Source organism: Ostrea edulis, chromosome 3 (assembly GCF_947568905.1).
Source record: "Ostrea edulis chromosome 3, xbOstEdul1.1, whole genome shotgun sequence".
In the NCBI taxonomy this organism is placed as follows: Eukaryota; Metazoa; Mollusca; class Bivalvia; order Ostreida; family Ostreidae; genus Ostrea; species Ostrea edulis.
The window spans coordinates 69,070,526-69,095,862 of record NC_079166.1 but is presented as its reverse complement, the minus strand read 5'-3'; the positions used below and the strand labels follow the sequence as shown (position 1 = coordinate 69,095,862).

The window sequence follows — 25,337 nt, the reverse complement described above, 5'->3', positions numbered from 1 at the left end:
ATTTTTTTTCTCAATTTATAATCAAGCATTTTGGTTTTAAAAAAGGTCGTTTGTCGTGACATAGACAAAGGTCAAATAGTATTCGACTTAACCCGCTGCTTTCAATGTGAGGTCAAATAATTTCCTTGATATTTCAAACGCTTACTTCTCCTAGGCACCTGACCCCACCTCCGGTGTGTCCAGGGGTCCGTGTTTGCCCAACTCTCTATTTTGTATTGCTTGTAGGAGTTATGAGATTGATCACTGTTCGTTATCTTCACCTTTCATAGTGTTGTGCACTAAACAAGATTCGCAAAGGTATGTAAAGAAACTTCAAATAATTTCTAGTTCCAGCGAATGTAAGGAAATTACAAAGCATTGCTAGTTCCGTTTAATGTAATGAATCTACAATTCATTTCGAGTTCCGGTTAATATAAGACAACTACAATTCATAACTAGTTCCGGTTAATGCAAGGAACAGTGATCAATCTCATAATCCCTATCTATTTAATGTAAAACTTATACGGTACCAATTTTGATGCACCAGATGCGCGTTTCCACTAACAAACTGAATCTGCACTAAGTCAGGAAGCTTTCATGTAAGATTGAACTTTTCTGACTATTGTCTTTGAGAAGAAATGTTTTAAAGATTTCCCTATATTAGATGTAAATGTACGTATTATATACAAATAGTAACCTTTGTGTTACAAAGTATATGATATATTATAGGATTTCTTTTACTTAGAGGGCCATATTTTCTGTGGATTGTTTTCTGTACAATTGTATGTTACTCATTTTACAGAAACAATACATTTTCCTTCGATCAATTATTCCTATATGGCTACATGTAATTTATTTTACAGCGACAATTATATATGTTGTTCTCTAAGTACTACTTCTAAATTATTCTAAGATTCGGTCTGGAACAAATCAGTGTTGCTTATTTTAGCCATGTGACCATCAACGATGTGTTGACACAAAGGAGAAACAACGCTTGATCTGAATTTTATTAAACTTTCCGGCTTTGCAAGGGAACTGAACTACTACTATTCTGATCTACAAGTATTTAACAAACGAGTTCTGCTTTTTCGTGATTTTTTTTTGTTTTTTTTTTTTTTTTTTGGAATGCTGCAGGGTATTCTCCTCCTGTGTCAGTGTCGCCCAGTTTGTTGAATTGCGATTGCTGCTCGTCGAGTCTAACTACAAAATCACTCAGGTGTGACAATCACATTTGGGTAAATACGGGTAGAATAAAATAGGCTATCTGAACGAAAGATGGTGGGTAAGATGACAAATGTGTATATATTTCAGAATTCATGTCAGCTTTAAGGCATTCAAGACGGGAGATAATTGTTCCTTCATAAAGTAAAAGGTTATTCTGGTAAACTTTTAAGAACAAAACATCCGCATCCGGGAAGGCATTACCAGCCTTAGCCATACATAGGTCAGTAAGTGAGATGCTTCATACCAATACGCAAGTTCCGAGTTACCCAAAAGTTATTTCCCTTTGGCGAACTCTTTCGCATTTGATGACGTATGGTGGGTACACAATGTATACATTATATCGTAGACTGGCATTGTACATAACGATTACGTACGATTAATGTAATAAAAGCGTAACTTTTGTTTATATCAATCACTGGTATGCATATTCTGGCCATATCAAGCATAATTTGTTTGAATAAGATCATCAAATTGGCTATTAAATCATTATTCGTTTCCTCTTCTACATGAGTGACGCTTTTATCAAAGAAAGATGGCAATTAACAATATTTGTTTGAGCCATTTTGTTATCCAATACTCATAAACTCACTAAAGTTGCCTTTTCCCTGAGATAGGATGGTCTCAGAAACTCTGGATAACATCTTTTAAGAAATAATACAACGATAGTAATTAGCAAATGTACCCACTGTCATCATATTTTACGTCATAATTTACGGAAGAGTTCGACAAAGGGAAATAACTCTTGGGGAACTCGGAACTTCCGTATTAGTCCTTTGTCTAAAATTGCTATTTGGTTTTAAATACAAATTACTCTGTTTACCTGATCAAAATTACAGGGCCGAAGATGGGTGTAACGGGTCAACAGGGAATGCTTGCTCCTCTTAGACACATGATACCACCTCTGGTATGTCCAAGGGGCCGTGTCTTTACGCCACTCTCTCATTCTGTTGACATGAACTAATAAATACGTATACCTTTCTCATCTTATCCGCCATATTTCTCTCAGGTAGCCTAATTTACTCTACCCGTGTATACCCCAAATGTGATTGTCACACCTGAGTGATTTTTCTAGGTGAACTCGACCAGTGCATATGCATAATATGTAATGCACATGGCATATTCGCCAAAAACAAAAAAAAACAAACGTGTCAAATACGGACGTCTACTCAGCAGGTATCGGAGATGTGCACTTACCGAAAATATAAGATTCTCTTTATTCTGATAAATCCACGAACCAAAATGATAAACTCCATTTGTATCTCGTTAGAACTTTACAACACGTTATCATTCCATTATACAGACTGTGACACACTTCAGGTGGAAGTATATAAACACTGCTCAGATTGTCATGCAAGTAAACGAATAATTCCTGGCTTTTAGGTTCTTTATATACTTCCACCACCACCACCACCACGCAATTACCGGTCGCATTGCTCAATGGTAGAGCGTTTGCTTCCTAACCGGAAGCTCATGAATTCGAATCCTCCTCATGCCATCGCCAACCTAAGACGTAAACATTGGTAGTGATTGGCCCTCCAAATGCACTGCATTTACGGGTCTTTCGGAAGGCCCTATGGCGGTAGGCGTTTGCACGCTAAAGAGCCCTCGCTACTAGGGGGTAATAACCATTAATCATAGTACTTCATCCACAAGTGGTGTATAATAAGGGTGAAAATTGTGAAATAACCAGCCAACTACTACCATTCATACTTTCGTTAACATCGCACACACTCTACCTACACGTTCGTTAACACCACATACCACAACCCTTATTTTCATTAACACCACATACCACCATTTATACACCACGTACCACCATTCACATTTCCATAAACACCATTTACACACAGCTAATGGCACATCGGATGCTAACACATGTGTTTTAACACCGGTTTTTTTGTTTTTGTTTTTACACCAATCACACCACTACCTATACAGGTCAGAGAATTGATAGTTTTACATATCAATATCAACGAAAGAGGTAGATCTACCGTTATTAGTTTGCATGTACATTGTATCACCATCATACTACCACGCACATTTCCATTAATACCACCATACTACCACTCACATTTCCATTAACACCACTCATACACCACATACCACCACTTACCACCACTTGTACACCACTACTGACACATCAGATATCATCACTTACATCTTCTTTAACATTACTCACATCACTACCTATACAGGTCTGAGAATTGATAGTTTTACATATCAATATCAACGAAAGAGATAGATATACCGTTGTTAGTTTGCATGTATTACCATCATACTACCACGTACATTTCCATTAACACCACCATACTACCACTCACATTTCCATTAACACCACATATCACCACCCATACACCACTCAAACACCACCTATACACCCCATACCACCACCTGTACACCACTACTGCCACACCAGATGCCATCACTTACATCTTCTTTAACATTACTCACAACACTACCTATATAGTTTTGCATTTCTTAGCATGACAGATTGATCTACCGTTTTTAGTTTGCATATATCACCACCATACTATCACTCACATTTCCATTAACACCACATACCACCACCTATACCACCACCTATTCACCACTTACACACCACCTATACACCCCATACCACCAACTGTACACCACTACTGGCACACCAGATACCATCACTTACATCTTCTTTAACATAACTCACATCACTACCCATATAGATCCAAAGTTATGCATTTCTTTGCATAACAATATTGATGAAAGAGATCGATCTACCGTTATTAGTTTGCGTGTGTCACCACCATACTAACACCCACATTTTATTAACACCACATACCACCACTTGTACACCACACACTACCACTTATACGGTAAATAACACCTACTCCCCACTATTGCCACACCAGTTCCCATGACTTAGGGTTTCTTTAACACTACTCACACTATCACCTATGTAGGTCCTTAATTTTGCATTTCTTTCCATAATATTAATTAGAGATTGATTTAGCGTTATTAGTTTGCATGTTTCACCACCATAACACCACTCAAATTTTCGTTAACATCATATACCACCAATTATGTACCACATACCACCCCTCACATTCTCATGAACACGACTACTGGCACCGCAGTTGCCACCACTCATATTTACTTTAACAAGGATCCGTGTTTACCCTACTCTCAATTGTGTAATCATTATAAGATTGTTCATTATCTTCACTTTTTCATGAACAATTATGAGACTTCCTATATTTAAAAAAAGAAGAAGATAATTGATATAGTAAAAACCCAGATCTATAGAGAGAGCAAGTGCTCCGATAAAAGGAAGTTTAAAATGCATCTAATGTAGGATACTCTTTTTCATTTTCAAGAGTATGTTAGACATAATCAGATGGGGAAAGGGGGGTTTCTTTAGGTGTCAGAAGTTTGGCCTAACCCTTCCTTTGGTAACAGGAATATAAATATATACACTGTATACACCACCATACACCGTATATCGTTACTCCTTTACACACTGCTCGCAATAATTATGTAAATTAGATTTCCTTACATAACGTAGTGATGATCGGGAGAAAATAGAGGGGCGATTTCAAGGTCACAATATGAATTATGACCTTCGCGCAAATATAAAAATGTTGAGCGATTTGATACGAAATTGAAATAATATATTATTTGACAAGAATTTTTTTTCACGTATACGGCTTATCACTTGATAACACCTGTCAATATAACGACAACATATAGACATGAATTGTAAGATGTACGTCGTGACATACTTTTTCGTTGTAATCTCATAGGGTGCGAAGTGCACAGATAGTTGTTTTCATAACTATAAAACTGTTCTGCTATATCCATAATAGAGTTTAGGTCCAAAGTACTTCTAGAGTAAAAATGAATTATATTTAAATATTTAGCGTAAAACTATATGGGATCCGGGTTCGAATAAGTCCCCACTTCACTATCAAACTTCCCGTCTCCTGCTCAGTCAGCCATATTTGAAATACTGCGTCTGAAACTGTGACGTCACGGGTATTCTATTTATCTCGCTTCTGTTTCTTTCTATTAGGATATGGTACATGCGCGAGTGCTATCGAAAATTAGTCTATTTTTAAATGTATGCGCACACATCAGATTCCGAAAGAACACAAAATGTCGAGCCCGGTGGTATGAAATTAAGTCTGATCGTGCGAGAAAATTTTTATCTACGGTAATTTAAATTCGAATCAGTTGACTTCCGCTAGTTTTTTCAGTTCAAATCGTGATAAAGAATATATATTTGCAGAATTTTATTGCTCATTAATGGAATTTTGTTGAATAAAACGATAATTTTTTCATGGTTATAGAGGATACGTAGATTCTTTTGGTATTTTTTTTGTGGGGGTACACGTTCGTATTACAGGTTACACTTTGACTGAAAATCATAAGTCTGGCACAGAAAAATGACATAATGAAGTAATGTGCTGAATATTTTAACAACATGAGGAACAATACAAATTAATCTCATAAACACATTGCCCCCAGCTGCGCAGACGACTGTAAAAATTGTTAATACACGAAATATCACATATATGAACAAGATCCCTTATTGCTCAGAACTGCACTGCCAGCATTCACTGAGGAAGTAGGAGGGGGGGGGGATATATATATATATATTGTATAGTGTAATAAATTTTCTCTCCCTCTCTTATATCATTAGCTCACACATGTACACACTCAAATATATATATATATATATATATATATATATATATAGATCTATATAATATATAAAACAGAAATAGTACACATAAATTATTATATATAGACTATATAATATATATTATATATATATATATATATATATATATATATATATATAGAAAATACTGCACTAAAACCAACATGCAACACTCAGAGATCAGTATATTAAATATGATATATGGTATAAAAAGTCAAATTAGTATATATACTCAATTGACTTTGATATTTCTAATATATATCTCTCTGTGTGTGTATGTATAACATCAAAAGTTGATATAGTATACTCATTTGACTTTGATGTTCCCATTATTTTAAAGATATATATATATATCAAGTCAATTTAGTATACTCGATTGACTTTGATATATCTATTGTTATTATTATTGTGTGTGTATATATACAATATACATATATATATACAAATATATATAATACACATATATATCTGTATATATATGATATCAAAAGTCGATTTAGTGTACTCAATCGACTTCAATATTCCCATTATTTTAAGTTATTACCTTGAAAATATGTCTTAAAGGGATACCTGTTTTTTCTTCCCCCTTTTATCTTCAAATTTTGTTTTTTACCTAGTGTATTTTCATTATGCTATACATGACCAGACCTGGGGTCAATTACTTTAAAATGTAACGCATTAAATTACAATTACATTGGAATTTTCACCTTTACAATTACTGTTACTTTCATTCATATAAGTAATTAATTAAATTACAATTACTTTGGTAAAGTAATGAATTACATTACACATTACAATGCAAAAAAAAAAAAAATACAAAGAAAATTCATGAACACAAATTATTTGAAATTAACTTTTAAATCAGATTGTGATTAAGTATAAATGACCATTGACTGAACACATTAAAAGAATGTTTTTATTTGAAAGAATGTATTTTTTTTTTTTTAAATAAATGGGGGGTATCCACATTTCAGATGCCTGTGGTAGCTGCTGCATGCAGTATAACATTCTGCATGTATACCCTCTAAATATTGGAGAAAAGTTGCATATACATCTAATTTGAAAAGTATGTGAATACTACTTATCTTTCACCATACATCTTGATGACTGAATTTCAAGTTCATATAAATTTTCTAAAGAATCTTATATTTATAATTTTAAAAGTTGTGTCCGGAGGAAAAAGTTTTCATCAAGATATTTGGTAAAAGATGAGAGTTGTCTGTACTTCTCATTTGAGTCTGAGCACACATATATAAATAATATATAGGTGGTTTGAGACCAAGATGGACATTTAAATGTTGTAAATCAGTGTGTTCATATGCATACACTTAAAATAATCCTTGTTTATAATGGAAAGTATTGTTGCATATATACATACTAATTTGCTACATTGTGTAAAAACAAATAATGAAAAGGACAAAATCTATTCAAAACTTTATTTTTTCTACAGAAATGGAGCATGAATTAAAGTTAAAGTGTATGTGTAGGCTCTGTGGAGTGAAAATTCCCATTAATTCCAAGTCTCATCCCAAAGAAAACTTCAAAGCTGCAATCACCTCCCTTTATTATATTGACATTGACAGTGACTCTGTGAACATTCATCCTCCTGAAATTTGTACAGCATGTAGACTACGACTCACACGACATTTTCTACAACAAAAAAAGTAAATATAAGAACAGATATCAAATGTAAATCCCCTCTGCATATAGACTAGATACAGCTACATCTATGCATGTTCATTTTCATGAATTCTTGCACATTATTACACTTATAATTTGTGACACTGTATTACACAATCTCCTCTAAAACTAATATATCATCAATAAGTTTTAAAATAATCGTCAAATACAGCTTACCTTGTCTGTAGAGGGCTCGAGAGAATAGCGCGCGGCTATAGCGAAGAAAGTAGGGCTCGACGTTCTTGCAACCGGAAATACGGTAAAGGTTATTGCCCCTACGCACGAGTTATCGTTCTTTGCAGGAGACGGCTTATATAACGGAAGTTTGATAGTGCACTTCCCCTTGCTTGTCGTAAGAGGCGACTAAATGGGGCGGTCTTTCGGTTGAGATCGCAAAAACCGAGGTCCCGTGTCACAGCAGGTGTGGCACGATAGAGATCCCTCCCTGCTCAAAGGCCGTAAGCGCCGAGCATAGGCCTAAATTTTGAAGTCCTTCACGGGCAGTAATGACGTCTCCTTATGAGTGAAACATTCTCCAGTTCAACAATAAAAAATCAATCAATCACATAAGATTCAATACAAAATAAAGGCCTAATGCAGAAAGATCTGACTCAAACCACACAATTTAGTGAACATATCCATAAACTCTTTGCATGTTATATAGAACTACCGAATTGCTGAGCTCATTGTTTACAAAACAAAGTCAAAGCGATTTTCAGAAAATAGCCGCGTTTCCGAGAAATGAAAACGAAAGTGCTGTGTTTCTAGGGACTTTATAAATTGTTGATTTGATAAATGTGTGTTCATTTAATAAATGTGTAAACTTTCAACCACTGTTCTTCTTTAGTGGGAGCCCATTTCTGCTATTCCGTAAGTCGTTAGGTATTCGCTCAGACATGGTGATGAAAGTGAAAACGCGAATTGTGTATTGCGTTTATATACTTATTGTGACGTCATAGAAAAGCAGGTTTTTCTACAACGTCAATAACACTCTAAATTAATTAAATTGTTTATTTAATAAACATGTCAACTTAAAACCTTGTGTTATTCTTTAGATTTAATACACAGGAATACATAGAAATACACAGGAATACACAGGATTTCACAGGATTTTATACCGATTTTCAGAAAAATACCTCCAGGTTCCTTTTCCAGGAACTCAAAGCGAAAGTACCGCATAATAGAGCTAAAATTAGACCAGCGGCAATAGGCCAGCCTATTCACCCGACACCCGGCCTACAACCCCTGCTGGGGTCCGCAAGTTGACCCCGTCCTAGATATTGAACCACTCCGTTGACCCCAACACCGCTTGACCAATCAAAAGACGCCCTTGCTTCACCTCATTTGCATAAAAAGTGCACTCAGTTGAACCCCCTATCGGGAGGCGTTATACTACTAGCGATCTTCCGTATTACCGGTAAACACGGCAAATTGAAAGGTTTTCTCTGTCTCAGAGAGTTAAATAATTGACTTTGAATTATTTTTTCCACATATATACATTATGAATAAATATTTTCATGGGTAGAACATGTCTCTACTTACCTTGATAGTTGTGCTACAGTTAAAACACGGAGGGCTAACCATAAATATTATTCAAATTTCTCCTTATTTTGAACGGATGCAAATCTAATTTGCGACAATCATTCTCTGAAATTCTCATTGTTTGTAAAGAGCTATCCCTTCTTTTCGACACTGTTTAAATGATTTGTGTAATTACATGACTTAACCGTATACCGCACCTTAAACCTGCATTAAATATCCCTTTTTTGCTGTAATGCGTGCAGTTTTTCCTTGGCACGTGTCCCTGTGTATTCGTAAATTGTTCAGTAGAATACACTTTAGAAGTGTTATATTATCGTAAATTATATCCTCTTTCCATTAGAATTTTTAGATAAATGACTTTTTTTATTGGTATTGGCACCAGTATTTCATTCGATTTTTCGGGGGGAGGGGTGTAATGAATTTCATTTTGTTCCTTTATTTATTAACCTATTTCAGAAACATGAATACTTTATTGGACTATAATTTGAGATAACGTGATTTTCAATTTGATGTTAAACATCGGACAGACATCCGAATTATGAAGGACACCCCCTTTTTTTTTCTAAAATTCCAATTTTCAATCCTTTATGAAATAATTATTTGCCATTGAAATTGTGTAAATTAGGTGTAAAATTGTAGACATGGAGTAAGGCTTTTACAATGATATTAGATTTAACAAAATTGAACCAGCAAAGATCAAATTGTAGGCCGTCAAACGAAATACATATATGAAAATCGGGGGTAGGGGTAACAAATGACCAGCAAACTCATACGTCCAGATAAACGTCACCTTTATATTTTAGTACAATGTCACCTAATAATTTTTCAAAATCTTGACACCGACTATGTTATTTAGCGACTGACTGGAAGGAGACGTATGCGCGCCAATTTGGAAAAATGACCAAGAACTGCTTTCTCTATGGAGTGTCGAGATTGCGTAATCTATGCATCGTATTTATGCATGAAATTCAACAAACACGGTGCTAATCGATAGGTATTGAATTTATCAATAAGATTATGAAAAAATAAATCGCAGCATTTTACATGGCAAGATGGTTAAGTTTGATCAAAAGACGAAAATATGGGGAAGAAATGGGTGTAGGCGTAAAAACTGTTCGGCAAAAGGCTGTGTCCAGTAATTGTGCAGCCTTCAAATTTCGGGTACCTGTAAAGTGCGAAACGAAATCGAAACGAAACGAAGCAAAATCTACCGAAACGAAACGAAATTTATCGAAACAAAACGAAACCCACCGAAACGAAACGAAACCTACCGAAACGAAACGAAACAGATTGTACATGTATAACCGAACTTTTTAAATTATAATGATTAAAAATGGTATCTTAGGCCCCTGTGAAAGTTACCACATATAAATAAAATTCGCCTCCCCTGATATAGGCTTTGGGCTTGACTGATACACAGTTTTAAAAGTTGGAAAGGGGGGTGGGGGTGAGTAAGCACAAAGTACATCCGAAGGTGATTAAATACCATGTAAAATTAGTTTCTGATCAATAAATTTCAGAACGGAGGGTTACAGTCTCAGAGATCTTGGGAAACACACTAAACGAGAGATGGGGTCACCGGCATTGGATCCGCCTTTGGGTATAGATACAATGTTTAAAGAAGCTGGTGTCCGAGAAAGTTGAAAGCAGGAAGTGCTCTTAACCTCTTATTTTATCTCTAACTGCTGAGGTGCGAGTACTTTCAATAATGGAAAAAAAAATTAATTAGCATACCATATTATATGAATGCAATTCGATAAGATATATATATATATATATACATGTATTATTAAAAATTATTATTGATATGTAGTGTGTCTAAAGATAACTCTATACATTTGGGATGTTGCTAAGAGGTGGAATTGAAAACGGGACGGAAAACGCAAATTGTTTTATGCAATAATATCAGGAAGAGGTCAGCATTTTGTAAAATCAAAAGGCTTATGAACAAGGGAAGCATAAATTACAGAGAGAACGGGAGGACATACTCAGAATCCACCGTTTGATATACCACATACAAATACACAATATCCACATGTATACATATATTTGTCTTTAGAGCAAAAAACACTGAAACATGTATTTATGTCCAAACGCGGATCCAGCGCCGGCGACCCCACCCCTCGTTAAGTGTGTTTCCCCAGACCTCTGACCTGTGAGACTGTAACCCTCCGTTCTGAAATTTATGGATCTGAAACTAATTGCACATGGTATTTAATCGGATATGTATTTTGTGCTTACTCACCCCCCCCCCCCCCCCCATTCCATTTTTTTTTTAGAATTTGTATAAGTCAAGCCCAAACCCTACATCAAAGGGGAGGCGAATTTTATTTATATCATGTGGTAACTTTCATAGGGGCCTAAGATACTATTTTTAATAATTATAATTAAAAGAGTTCGGTTGTACAATCTTTTTCGTTTCGTTTCGGTGGGTTTCGTTTCGGTAGATTTCGTTTCGTTTCGGTAGATTTCGTTTCGTTTCGTTTCATTTCGATTTCGTTTCTCACTTTACAGGTACCCTCAAATTTCAACACAAATACTCCCAAGGATGTATCTTTAAGTTTGGTTCCATCTCATCGGATTGCTGAGATACAGCCAAAAAAAAAGCAAGAAACATGGTCTTCCTCGGATATCGATAAAATCTGGACTTACTGGTCCTGTAATTTTCGTATTTATTAGCCGATCTTTAAAAACTTGGTGTTGTTGGATAGGTAATTTAATTATCCCCCTACGAAAATAAACTTTTATTTTAGCATACCAATTGACAAAGTTATTGGCTGTTAAACATAATATTTGTTTTTGTTTTTTTTAAAGGGGGGATGAGGTTAGACATAAATAGATATCGCCCACGTCTTACCCTAAATGTTATTGGACTTACAACTCATACATAGCGAATACATTTACCGATATCTTAATACTACGTTTGTTAAAATATGATGCGTAATGAATTTTTTACGGCCGATTGAAAATGGTAAATATTTGGCGAAAACCCGGAATTTTCAACAAAATATGGACCCCTAGCGAAAAATTTGAGTTTTTTTTTTTTTTTTTTTTTTTTTTTTGCTTTAAGTAAAATCGTTCTTTGAGGGTCTAATTCGTCCGCAGATCAAACATATTTGGTTCGAAATCATTTGATTCCTTCAGTGGTATTTTGTATTCCTTGTGGGAATTATGAGATTAATCACTGTTATCTTCGCCTTTCATACAGATAAAATCCCTTAGTTTCTATAGTTTCCGCGCCCACTGACAAGTCATAACCAGTTACTGACGTCTATGGAGTGCGAAACTTGCATAGAAAAAGGTATCACAGAATAACAGGTAGAAATGTAAATATTTGTTTTTGTCGTGAATCATGTTAATACTAAATATATGTGGATATAGAATTTTCGTTATGATTTTTGAAGATTACAAAGAGGTCACGTAGAATGTTGTCATACGGAACGCTGGTTTCAGAATAATATTTTGGGCCAAGAAGCAATAAATATGCAATTTAAATACAATACAAAATGCAAGTGAACGTTTACCAGACAATAGACACATGTTCTAAACTTCCCTTTAGTAGAATTTTTAAAGTTTTGCTTATACCCTAAAATTGCCACAAAGATAAGACACTAACATTAAAAAAAAAAAAAAAAAAAAAAAAAAAAAACACGGTAGCTATAGATCTTTATTATAGTCTTATTTTGATAATTTTACAGATAGAAGCTATTTTTTATATTGTCATTTAACTGTGTTTTATCGTTGCATTTCTTTTCTTGACCTTGCAAAGTGCCTTTGGGTAATTTGTTTCACAGTGGGTGCCGTATGAATTTTATTACTATTATAAGTATCATTATTTTGAAGAACTAGAGAATACATTTATGAATCTCCATTATATACATGATGGGTATACATGTATATCATTTTCCAAAAATGTTACTGTTTCTGTTATGATGTTTGGTTTTTTTCACATTCAGTAATAATATATAATTTAAGTAATACGACGATAATAGTTAGTGATATTTAACGCCATGTTGACCGAAGACAGAGTTTGACCGATCTCACGGTGCCGCACATAAGGATTTTTTCGGATGATGGTTGGTTGAATATTGTTTAACGTCCCTCTCGAGAATGTTTCACTCATATGGAGACGTCAGTACTGCCGGTGGAGGGCTGCAAAACATAGCCCTATGTTCAGTGCTTAAGGCCTTTGAGCTCGGATGGATCTTTATTGTGCCACACCCGTTATGACACGGGACCAAAGCTTCTACGGTCTTATCCGACGAACAACCCCATTTAGTCACCGCTTACGACAAGGAAGGGGTACTAATGACCTAATTTCACCATAATTCCCACGGAATTTGGTCGGAGAAAATCTTTATTTATCGTTCTACTTCAAAGGTGGGTGAACGACGGAGTCGCAAAACGTTCATCAGAATCTCTACACATTTAATTATATACAAATTGAACGACAACAAATCAGGGGAACCGGTAATACATGTAGTATCTAAAATAATAATATCATGGGTATATACCATTCCACCCCTATTATTTTTACAGACAAATGACCTGTTCATGGAAACTTTGATACGTATCAAAATATGTATGTCATAAAGAGGATGAAATACGGAATAGCCAAATTGATATTTTATTTGTGGTACAATCGAACCTAAAAGTATTTAGGAGGTATACATGTGACGTCAAATCTTACTTCATTATCCCATAGCAGCATTCATAAAAAATAATAATCGGATACTTTAAATCTAGCATTGTATAATCTAGCATCAGCAAGTCGGCTAAGTTTGTAAAACAGGAAGTGTTGATCAAGGGGAGGGCACTGAATTGGAAGAATATTTTCAAAGCAGAAGCATTTGTTACCCAAATTTCTTATTTAAGAGACCTGACCCTAACCCCTTCCTAGATTGAGTTAGAAAAAGAACCAAAGCAAAACATTTTTGTTTCGTGTGTAAATTTCTATCTTGACAATTTACGCTCAAAATACAAAGGTAAATGAAGTTCAGGCTGAAATGTTTCTAGTATGTCTCCATGCTATCTAAAATATTTTCAAATATTTACTACTAGTAGTAATATCAATATATAAACGCTAAATTTTAATTGAGAGGTTCGAAATCCTTCACACTAGTCTGAATGTCGATGATGTCACAGCCGAGAAACCACCCGGTGACCTGGACTGTAAATGTCCTAGTAAAATAAACAAGTGAAATCAAGAGAACAATGACGTATATCTCTGTCATTTGAAGAACTTTGTGGCTTGAAATTTGGCATGTAAGTTGTTAAAACATTAATATATTCACAAAAAAACGGCAAATTACGCATACCGCACCTATTTTTTGATTGATTTATTTTTTGGGCATTTCAAGTGAATGTGTAGTTTTTTTTTTATGTGAGTCAGAGTTAGAGACCCCTTTTTTATATTTATGGTACAAGTATCACATATTTCGGACCCAAAACGGGGTTTAACCCCAGTGGTTTTTAGGGATTTGTGCTTACCATACTCTGCTATTGTATTATTAACAGTTTATTGTTATGATTATCTTATTAGTAATGACTGTTTCTTATTAGACAAAATGTTGTTTGCCGTGTTCTCTGCCTATTGTTATACCTTCCAATTCATATTGATTTTGACGGTTATCTTCGTTTACTAAGACAGTGAGTTCACAGCTGGTATTTTTGTCAAAGTGGAATATTTATTCCTCCTAGACACGCGATCCCACCCATTTACAGGGAACAAAGTTTGTATTGTTTTCAATTTGATAAAGAGTGTGGGAATTGCTGGTCGAATTATTGTTCGTTTTCTGCACTTGTTTCAGCTTTTTACATTACAGTTGCATCCATTAAAGGACACATCTCGTGTTTTCAAAGTATACAGAATTATATGCATTTTGTCTTCCTTATGCTTATAGAAATTATTTGTAATAGTTCGTTCGCTGAAGTATTGCGATAATTAGCCACAATACGGACTTAAATCTAAGCCCCGATTTCAAAAAGCCTAGTTAATTAGATAGGTAGTCACGTGGTACAGTGACGTCATATGCGACCTTCGTCGATCAACTTGTTGTAAAAGAAGTGTTAGATATTTTTAAAAACCCGGGTTTTAGGGGCCTAATGTATCTACCATGGATGACATTTATTTCGATGTTGACAAATTTCCCGAGTCTTATATCTTTTAGCCACCAGTGCATACAAATAGCGACCCAAATGTAGCGAGAAAAGCGAGTATGAAATCTGCATAAATTTGCGAGTAAATAATGTTTACATGGGATCACTGTCTAAACACAATTTGGTAATGCCATTTCTGTAAACAACTGTAATTAGCGTTGTTACTTTTCTAAAATAAACAGTGCAATTATTAAATTTATTTTTGGAGAAGTTAGATAGAGCTAGGCCTAAATTATGATACGATTATGTATCATTGACAACTAGGCCTACTGTCACGGGTGCATTTCGAAAAAAATAATAATAATCAAACTTAATGTGAAAATCACAATACTTTTAAATTATTTTATTAAAGCAATTTTATCAGGCCTAATCATTAATTTTTGTTATCTACACGTTGTTACTCAGGAAGTGGGAGCGCGGCGTGCTGTTGTTGTAAACACGTACGCGTTCCTTAAAACAAATGAAAGCATTATAATTCAATTCAAAGTCGGGAAATATTATATTTTATTATTTATAATTGAAAGTTCAATTATCTTTTATCTTTAAATTTCTTTTTTAAAACTACCAGTTGGTAGACACTGCTAGTAAAGTTCTGCCTATATGTTGTTACAAGGTGAAGGTCAGTTTGTGCGAGTGTGTATTGAATTCGAAAGCAGAACGGAAAGCATATGCCGTAGGCCTATATGTAACCGTGCGTAGCTTCAATAGAACCATTTTCTCGCAGTTTATCTACGTCTTTGTCTTTAGTGCTTGTTTGAAAAAGTACAGGGACAAATTCTACTGGGGATTTTTATGGCAAAGCCGTTGTGCCGACAAAAAATATTCACGTCTTGGCCCTCATACTTGAAAAAAAAACACAGTCCAAATCCTCTCTACTGACAGCAAGTACACCCTTAAACGGCACAAAACACCCTAATGCAGTGTTATTTACAAGCTGTTAATGTGATAATTGTTTGTTTGTCAATTAAATCTAATCTGTTTATGAAATGGCTATCAACTGTTTTCAAATCTTCTCGCTCGAGGTCGCATATGACGTCACAAATAATGGCGCGTAAAATATCGGAGAAAATATGCATATCGCAAGATTTGAATTTCATCGCTTTCAAACTCGAAAACTACGCAAACTGTTTCATTTAAAACACATGTTAAGTAGTTTTAAGCATGAAATGAATTAATTTTGCTGAAAAAATTAAAAAGTTTAAAAACATGCAATGTTTCCTTTAACACACTGGTTTTGACTACGGATACGTCCGTATATCATATACCTAGTAGTGTATCAGCCCTGATACACCTATCTTGGCTAGAGTGAGACAGCTGCAAGTAGGTAGGGCTGTATCGCCCTAAGGGCCGAGATATCTCTGTCTCGGCCCGTTGTCAAGGGAATGTCTCGCCCTCAAATTTCAAATGGCTATTTCTTCTTTAATTTTTTGAAATCTAACATAACTACATGAAAAAAATAATGTTAGACACAATTTTTTTCAAGTACAATACTTTCTTCTACGACAAAATTTAATTTAAGCAGAAAAATTAAATAAAAACGTTTTCAAAAACAGCGCTAAATTGTAGCGAGTATCTAAGCAAAGGGGGTAACCCTAGTAACAATTGTTTATTTAGAACAATAACACGTTTAACTTCATTTCAAAACAATCAACGTTCTAGGTGACAGAAAACAGTAGGAGGATTGTGGAGGGTGATACTGAAGCATTTTCAGAAATTCCCGGTCCGAATGGAGATAAAATGTTACTTTACAGCAAGGACTTGGCAATAAAACGAGAAAAGTAGAACCATTATCTTCCGACGTATTTCAACGACTTATAGATGCTAAACAGATGGGAAACGGTAAAAAAAAAAAACTTACTTCAGTGTAAGGTAACATTCCTGAAGCAAAGAAATAGCAGCATCAGATCTGTAAACATTCCCGTTCATACGATGACGCCACGTAAACAAAGTTCTACAACTCTTACAAATTATATGAAATATTGAAAACGGGCAAGTTTGGTAAATCCGAAAAAATAAATAAAAATAATTCACTTATTTCCAATTTTAGTATCAATTAGCAAGCCCCTAGGAGCTGCTTAATAGAATATACATGTACATGAACAACACAACGATAGATATGACGAGTTTCTCAGCCAAGCAGTTCAGTTAATTCTAGACCACATGAAAGGATGTGGACCCATAATTAATCATCCAATTATCGTGACCAGCAATGGAATAAAGCTACAAAACCCAGACTTTAACATGTTTCACAATGCCAATAGTACTGGAAACGTAACCATTAAAGTCAACTCACTGAAGGAATGAAATAGTCAAATATCGTTGTACAGTATATCATGTATTTATGTTTGGGTTAATAACCCCCCCCCCCCCCCAATTTAAAAAAAAATGTTTATCAACTTGTTGTGTTTTAGGTATATGATATAAACAATATCACACTCTAATGTTGATCTCGGACCTGGGATTGCCCTTTGAGTGATCTCGGCCCTCGCCCTACGTGTTCGGGCCGATATCAACTCTCGGGGACAATCCCAGGTCCGAGATCAACATTAGAGTGTGATATTCTATATTTACGATATCAAAATGTAGGGCTCATGGCGGGTGTGACCGGTCGGCAGGTGATGCTTACTCCTCCTAGGCAACTGATCCCACCTCTGGTGTGTACAGGGGTCCGTGTGTGCCCAACTATTTATTTTGTATTGCTTTTAAGAGTTGTGAGATTGATCATTGTTCGTTATCTTCACCTTTCACCCATAAAAAATGTAAAACCAGTGTCAATTGTTCTAATTCAATGATTGATAGTTTATCACTATTGATAAAACGTAATTAAATGAAGCACATAGAAGTATATTTGAACACTCATTTTCATCCAAGTCAGTGGTTAAACTTGGGACCTGTGGAACCGAAGCTACAATCAGCATATGACTAGCAAGCTTGATTGTTTGACCATCTAGAGAAGTTAGAAAAACGGGCGTTCGATGACATTTAAATTAGCCAATGCAAACACACTATAAGAAGAGTGACAACACGAAAGAGTATCACAAGTAAGACACATTACATTTGAAACATTTTTATTGCAATTTTCTCTTCACTATTGTTAAGGAACATTTACGAATTAACATACTTTTACAAATACATTATTAGTAAGACTTATAAGGTTTAGTCAACGAAAGCTATAGTGCTTGGATATATACGTTCATCACATCGGCAACTCCTGGACCTGAAAAGAAAGCAAATTTATTAAAGTTCTACTGTTACATTGTGTGCAAAAATATATTAAGATATGATAGCACCGTCAAAACCAATTCGGAATACAAAGGGATGCTGGGGTTTAAATAGAACTAAATTATGACGTGAAGAAATAGAGAAACGAACAGTGATCAATATCAAAATTGCTATATACCAAATTATCGACAACAGTAATCCAACATACCAAATTATTGATAAAACTTACCTGATTCCTAATCATGGCAGTGCATTTCTTAATATTGAACGTATTATTTGGCTTTATTATTATCCTTTAATCATCAATGTTCATTGATATTGTAATTGATCAGAAACACTAATTCGAATGATCAACAGAATAAAATCCTTATAGTCGAGGAAATAAAAAGACGTATAACTCCATGAATTTTTTACAAATACATCAACGGCTGTTCCTCTTTGATACATTCACAAAAGATAACAGCAATGGAATCTAATGAAACCATAATATTTTAAGAACCGCTTACTTTGGTTCCAATTTACAACTTGTGAGCCCCTGCTATACAAAAACGCTGGTGCTTTTCCTTTCTTTGCCCATGAACATACTTCATTGGTTCTGTCTAAGACTACGAACCATCCAAAATCATTAGGACATCCGGCATAACGTTGATTAACAAAGAAGTGCCTTTTTATAGGATTTCTATCTCTTTCGTCTCTAAAAAGAGAAATGATAAAGTCATGAATGGCAGTAGTGAAACGTAAATCACATATTGAAAACACACGAACAATTTGACGAAGTGTATACAGTATCAAGTACCCTCTTATAGAAAAGTGGTTTGTTTTGGCGGTCTTGAGATCGGCCCAACTACTATGGAGAAGTCTGGACTTGCTAAACCAGTCTTTGTCGTTGCTTCCACTTCCATCAAATTCCAAGAATGCTAATGTTTTCCCCTGCCCACCAAGCTCCACTCTGATCTGAAATTACACTTACATGTAGCCTTTATCGGGTATATGGATTACACAACACTTCGATCGAAACATAAAAGGCTGTAGAAAATAAACTCTGTCATAATTTCTCGTCTGATACAAAACACATATTTTACAAAGAGCATGAAAATGTCAGATTTGACACCTATATTCCTCAAATAAAAATATGATAAATTCTGGAATATATCCATGGTAGCACATTGTTAATGTCGCCTTCTTTTTATCACATCTAATGTTCTTAAATATATAAATAATAACGCGTGCTTAGAATATAGATCCATCGTACACGTAAATCGAAATCAGCTACTAAAGAATGGCCAAGCCTTGGTTGGTTGTATTGGAAATTCGATCATAACGACTATCGAATTTGCGAAATGCTGATCTTAACAATAATCTTTCATATCTAGTATCATCGAATTATTTGTCAGTAGCCTACCTCGAGTTAGAAACAGATGGAAAAGAGTACATGCTAATGTGTATCTAATCTGTGGATATATTTAAACAAGATTTGCAGGTGTGTATTTGTGGTAGATGTATACTGATACATAAACATGGGAAGATGGCGATGGAGCGAGATAAAACACCCCGTTTGTCATAAAGTGGACTTGTTAGTTTAATGTTAACATCTCTGCACCATAAAATATCCACGTACATGTATAAAACATTTTGTGGAAGACTGTTGGTTTTTTTTTTTTTCATTTCGAGTTCAATGCATACATGTAATAAACATACGAGTAAAATGGAGTAGAATTAATCGATGAAAGGTCACTGATACACCTAAATGTCGCGTTGAACGCCGCGGTAAGATTTTTTTTCTTTTCATGTTGAAGCTTTTGAACACTAAACGGGTCAGCTTTTAAAGCTATATAATTTGAACCCATAGGAATTCCAACAGACTGTCGGGGCACTTGATTTTCGAAGATGCGTGTATATTGCCACGACAATGACTAAATACCTTCTTAATACTGAGTGACTCCCACTGATCAATAAGAGGACTTCGTAGATGTTTTGCATTATCCCTCCAGTGATCCAGCTTAAAACCCGGAGGAAGGCAGCCATTATTAGGAGTACATTGGGGTGGAGCCTTTGTGTTCCAGGCGTTGAGGACAGATTGACCATTACCTTTAACTGCATGAAATATTAGTTGCCAATCTGGAAGAAATTGATGATGATTATATAAATTTTATATATCTTTGTGCTTACTTAACTTACAAAGACAATTTTGTGAATTGAAAATCCATTTAACTCACAACAGTGTAAAGATAAAGGTCATTTTATTCTGATGAATGAAGTAGCAAACGGCTGTTTTCAAGAATTTATAAATCCCAATCGATTGAGGTGTAGAAATCACTAAGTATATACGTGTGACAAATTTGCTAATCATGTAACTTAGATAATAGGGTCACTGAATGATAGAATATGTAGATATGCAAAGTCTTTTATGTTGATCAAAACGTCTTTTATTGACCAATGCCAAATCTATTCCAACAACAGGCTTCCAACAATGAGCGTAACATTCACTGAACCCACTGCAGTGAAAGAATGCATTTAGAATCAATATTATTTCAACATTTAAAGACCCTAGACTTTTCAGATTTTTAAGACCGGAACATATATCTATCGCAAATATGGAAAGCCCCTTGAACAACAGATTTTCACAAAGTGTGCATAACATTATTCATAAGCGAAGGATATATGTACACTAATTTACGAAGGATATCTGATTTTTTGCTCTATAGTAATGTACTTTTAACAATATCACCCAGCCGTATTTTTCTACCATTATACCTGGCAATATATATTGAACAAATACAGGAAATTGTGTGATTGAAAGTCTGTGATTTACAATTAAATTATATTATTGTATGTGAAAGTCATTGCCACATTTCCCACATTCAGCAATTTCCTATCGGGAAAAACCTGATTGTCCTGTTCACATTTCTCTGATAGAATGTGACGGCTTGGTAAATATGTTGTATATAATCCCAACTTACTATCTTCATGTCCATATCCGATATCTGTAGTCAAAACTGCAACCAGACCCAGCGAAATCAACACACCGGAAATACACGACATTTTCAATTTCTGAAAAAGGTATGATAATAAACAATGGTCAATCTCATAACCCCTATACGGAATACAAATTTAAGAGTTTGGCAAACAAGGACCCCTAGATATATCAGATATAGGATGAGAAGCCTACAAGGAGTAAGCATCCCCTGTGAGACGGTAAAATCCGCCGTGGGTCCTATATATTGATCACGTAAATGGAGTAATTCGTAGTGAAATTCAATGTAAAGAACGGCTTGACAATTGGCATGAGACATATTAGAGAGCATTTGACACAATGATAGGTTATATTGGCAAACTGGATCGTTATAGCGACCATGCAGTTTGCGAAGTATTGACTTTAAACGAGGTTGTTGAAACCCCTCTAACATCAACTTGTTTGGCACGAGCCCGTCTCGTTTTAAAACACGATCATACGGAGAGCAGGCTCTTGTGTTTCGTGCCAGTTGAAAGACATAGGCACAATATGCAGTTGATAATGCAATAATGTTACCTAATGTGTAAAGTTAACGATGGAAAGCCAAGTTCATATATACTGTCATAAAGTTGAGTTGTTGGTTTGCCGTTAATATCTATGTATGATAATAGATTTTAAAAAACTAAAACAAAAACGCTTTGATTAAAGAAAGGTGAAGATAATGAACAGTGACCATCTCATAACTCCTATAAGCAATACCAAATAGAGAATTGGGTAAACATGGACCCCTGGATATACCAGAGTTGGGATCAGGTGCAAAGGAAGAGTAAGTATTTCATTACCAGTGATCTCTAAACATACTATACTATTGCCGTTTAGTTTCAAAAGATGACTTCAATATTTAAAAAAAAATCCAAATAAAAATCATTACAATCGTGATTTAAAATTAAAAACATTATCGAATCTAAGATAGATTTGGAGAAAAATAGATTAATAAAAATGACACACAGCATCTTTATTTCATATCTTACCTTATGTAAAACGTATACGGTACCAATTTTGATGCACCAGATGCGCATTTCGACAAATTATGTCTCTTCAGTGATGCTCAACCGAAATTTTGAAATCCGAAATAACAATGAAGTTTTAGAGCTATTATAGGCAAAAACAGTGTGCCAAAAAGTGGAAACAAATTCGTTTAAGTATAAGAGCTATGCGTGAAGGAGATAATCCTTAATTTTGAAATGAATTTCTAAATTTTATAACAGCAATTAAATATACATCCGTATTTTCAAGCTAGTAACGAAATACTTAGCTACTGGGCTGTACAGACCCTCAGGGACTAACAGTCCACCAGCAGAGACCTCGACCCAGGGGTCATAATGTAAAACTTATACGGTACCAATTTCGATGCACCAGATACGCAAATTATGTCTCTTCAGTGATTTATAACTTATATAACTTTAATATGAAATCTAAGAGAGATAACAATAGTATAAATCTTATATAGATATATTTAGTCAGCACCTAATATTTTAGTACAAAAATATAACTGTTACCTTGTGGTATACGAAATTCCATTAGTTTGTTAAAAGTGAGCTAGCGCTATTTATATAGACACCATTGCAAATTGACCCCACCTTCCTGGAATATCCTTCCTATTTCAAAAAACCATGTATAATTTCGTTGTTTACAAATTGCTAAGATTATGTCTTTAATACAGCGTTTGTAATAGTAACCATGTGTGTTTTTAATTGATTAAGCGTGACGTAATTAGTACATTTCAAAATGTTGTCGCATGAGTAATGAAAGTTTTCACTCGGCCTATTTTAAAAATAGGTGAACTGTCATTATTAATCTATCAACATTAGGCAATACCTTGTTTGTGACAATCTTATGAATTATAGGATTAGTGTAAAAAACAATTCTCCTATGCCATTTTCAGATTTTTACAAATACAATGTATCGTGCATACAACTTTCTATAATGAAGTTGATGGGATAACCTAGCAGGCTATGAAGATTTTATGTAAAAGAAAACCAAACGAAATGTTTTGTTCCACACCATTAATAGAACTTGAAAAGTATACACTTAGTGCGTTTATGTTATTGTGTATCTTTCAATTTTTAGAATCTAAATATATATGAAAATCCTCCTTTTGAATTTATACTTATATTAATTTTGTTATTCATTTCAATTGTCAATGTATGCTAATGTTTTGTTTTGTTCGTAAAAGATGGTTATTTACACTTACGATGACCTGATTTAATATGACAATCCTCTTTATGTTGTGGTAGTTGTACTGAATGAACAGTTCTATTTGCTAAACATGTTTTGATAATATCATTCGTCCTTTACATATTGGTGTTGATAAACTTTATACCAGATAAACGGATTATTCTCAATACCAGATCATGGTAACAAACATAATAGCCCAACTCTATAAAACGTGGATTTGATATGTACGTGTATATTCACGTAGAAATGAAACATGTACAACTCTTAACAGATTAATGTTCAAAACTTGTTAACAGTATTATATCTATGCTTGAAAAACAAAATAATACAATGCAGGTATGTAACTGGAGTTCGGGATATCACATTCATATTTACAAATACTAATATTCCCAGATAGATAAAACAATCCGAAACATAATTAAATCTCATTTTTACAACACAGTGCTTACATCTTAATCTGTAAAATATCCCAAATGTCCTCCCTATATTTAAACATTTTTTTCTCACTTGATTTTACCATCTTCCCCTCTAGAATTAGTAAATGAGAGTTTACTTCACATTTCACATGTATGTCAGATACATTAAGATATTCTATATGATAAAATTATATACTAGTACTATACATGATATAATTATTAGATTGTATTTTTATGTATTAGAAGAAACTTTTATCTTATATGAATAAATCATCATTGAATATAAACTGGTTTACATCAATGGCCTCGTACCGTTTCCATTCCTTAAAAGCAATCTCCATTACTTTTAACGAATTGAGGGGTACTCGGATGTTAACCTATTCGGAATTCATGAAGTATGAATAATACTTATAGGTTATAGACTTTGTATGGGAAAATATGACGACCGAGTTTTTTGGCACGTACACGGACCGAGCTTGCGAGGTCCGTTCGCGACAAAAAAGGAGGTCGTCATATTTCCCATACAAAGTGTATAACATTTTTATTATATACTTTCAATTTCATTTAGAAACTAACAATAATTTTATTTCTAACAATAACTTTATAGGTTTAACTGAGTAAAAGATGAAAAACAAGAAAAAATTGAAAATTAACGGCGTAGAAATTTGATTGTGACGTAATGTTTGCGGGCCGGAATGTTTCCGGGCATATATCGTGTGATATATGCCCGCAAACTTTTAAAGAAAAAAGAAGAGATGAAATTGAAAGTATATAATAAATCAAATCATGTCATCTATGCCCAAAGGAAAAAAACTGGTTTTGAATGAATTCGTATTTTGGTTTTCCAGACACAATCTGAAAAGATATGACTGACAAAAGTTGAGAACCGATGTGACGGCATTTCTTAAGGTGGTAATTGAGATTAATGAAGACGACAAATACAGTACACGACACGAGTTTTATGCGTGTTCCACGCAACGCGGTGGAACAAATTTGCCCCAAACACGGTGGACCTTTAAAATTGTCGGCACCTTTGAAGTCCTATTTTTCCGCGCGAGCTAGACATTGAAGTCCACGGAGGATCTCCGTGGATGTCACCTGTACCTCCGTCGATGCCACCGTGTACCTCCGTGTGATAAAACAAAGAAATAATTTCTGAAATCATTCACCCCAAAAACTTTTTCGCTTAGCCAGCATGCATGCCCCCACCCCATTACTTATTTAGAAA

At 34.6% G+C, this 25,337-nt stretch overlaps 2 protein-coding genes and 1 long non-coding RNA gene across 5 annotated transcripts in view; all 3 read right to left on the bottom strand.

Annotated features, from left to right (window-relative positions):
- LOC130052764 (uncharacterized) overlaps window positions 1–5,123 on the bottom strand; it is a 5,736-nt gene extending 613 nt beyond the window's left edge. Inside the window, exon 1 of one of the 2 annotated variants that reach the window (XR_008801151.1) lies at window positions 4,959–5,123. Coding sequence is in view for 1 of the 2 variants with exons in the window: in XM_056158687.1 (XP_056014662.1) it covers window positions 2,398–2,456 (59 nt within the window). In the remaining variant the exon portion in view is untranslated. Of the gene's footprint in view, window positions 1–2,397; window positions 3,053–4,958 lie in introns of those variants that run through there. The other variant, XM_056158687.1, reaches the window with a different exon arrangement.
- Window positions 5,124–7,320: 2,197 nt separating this feature from the next.
- On the bottom strand, window positions 7,321–8,184 carry LOC130052766 (uncharacterized). The gene is made up of 2 exons (XR_008801154.1): window positions 7,757–8,184; window positions 7,321–7,549 (listed from the first exon to the last, which is right to left on the bottom strand). It is a non-coding gene; the product is annotated as an uncharacterized LOC130052766 (long non-coding RNA).
- A 10,147-nt stretch (window positions 8,185–18,331) lies between these two features.
- On the bottom strand, window positions 18,332–23,191 carry LOC125675913 (uncharacterized). 2 transcript variants are annotated; one of them, XM_048913782.2, is made up of 6 exons: window positions 23,015–23,191; window positions 21,463–21,553; window positions 20,424–20,620; window positions 19,299–19,456; window positions 19,009–19,196; window positions 18,332–18,497 (listed from the first exon to the last, which is right to left on the bottom strand). In XM_048913782.2, exons 2-6 carry the CDS (start codon window positions 21,542–21,544, stop codon window positions 18,451–18,453), a joined length of 672 nt encoding a protein of 223 aa, XP_048769739.2. In that variant the 5' UTR covers window positions 21,545–21,553; window positions 23,015–23,191; the 3' UTR covers window positions 18,332–18,450. The 2 variants fall into 2 exon arrangements, with proteins under 2 accessions (XP_048769739.2, XP_056014649.1); XM_056158674.1 differs by having other exon boundaries at window positions 18,332–19,196; window positions 23,015–23,103.
- Window positions 23,192–25,337: the final 2,146 nt, after the last annotated feature.

Bases quoted from the DNA above. Each gene is read 5' to 3' on its own strand.
- LOC125675913 (XM_056158674.1), bottom strand. From the start codon at position 21,544: ATGTCGTGTATTTCCGGTGTGTTGATTTCGCTGGGTCTGGTTGCAGTT. The intron at 20,621-21,462 runs GTAAGTTGGGAT...AATTTCTTCCAG, and splicing joins CGGATATGGACATGAAGATA to ATTGGCAACTAATATTTCAT. The intron at 19,457-20,423 runs GTATTTAGTCAT...GTGTAATTTCAG, and splicing joins AGTCACTCAGTATTAAGAAG to ATCAGAGTGGAGCTTGGTGG.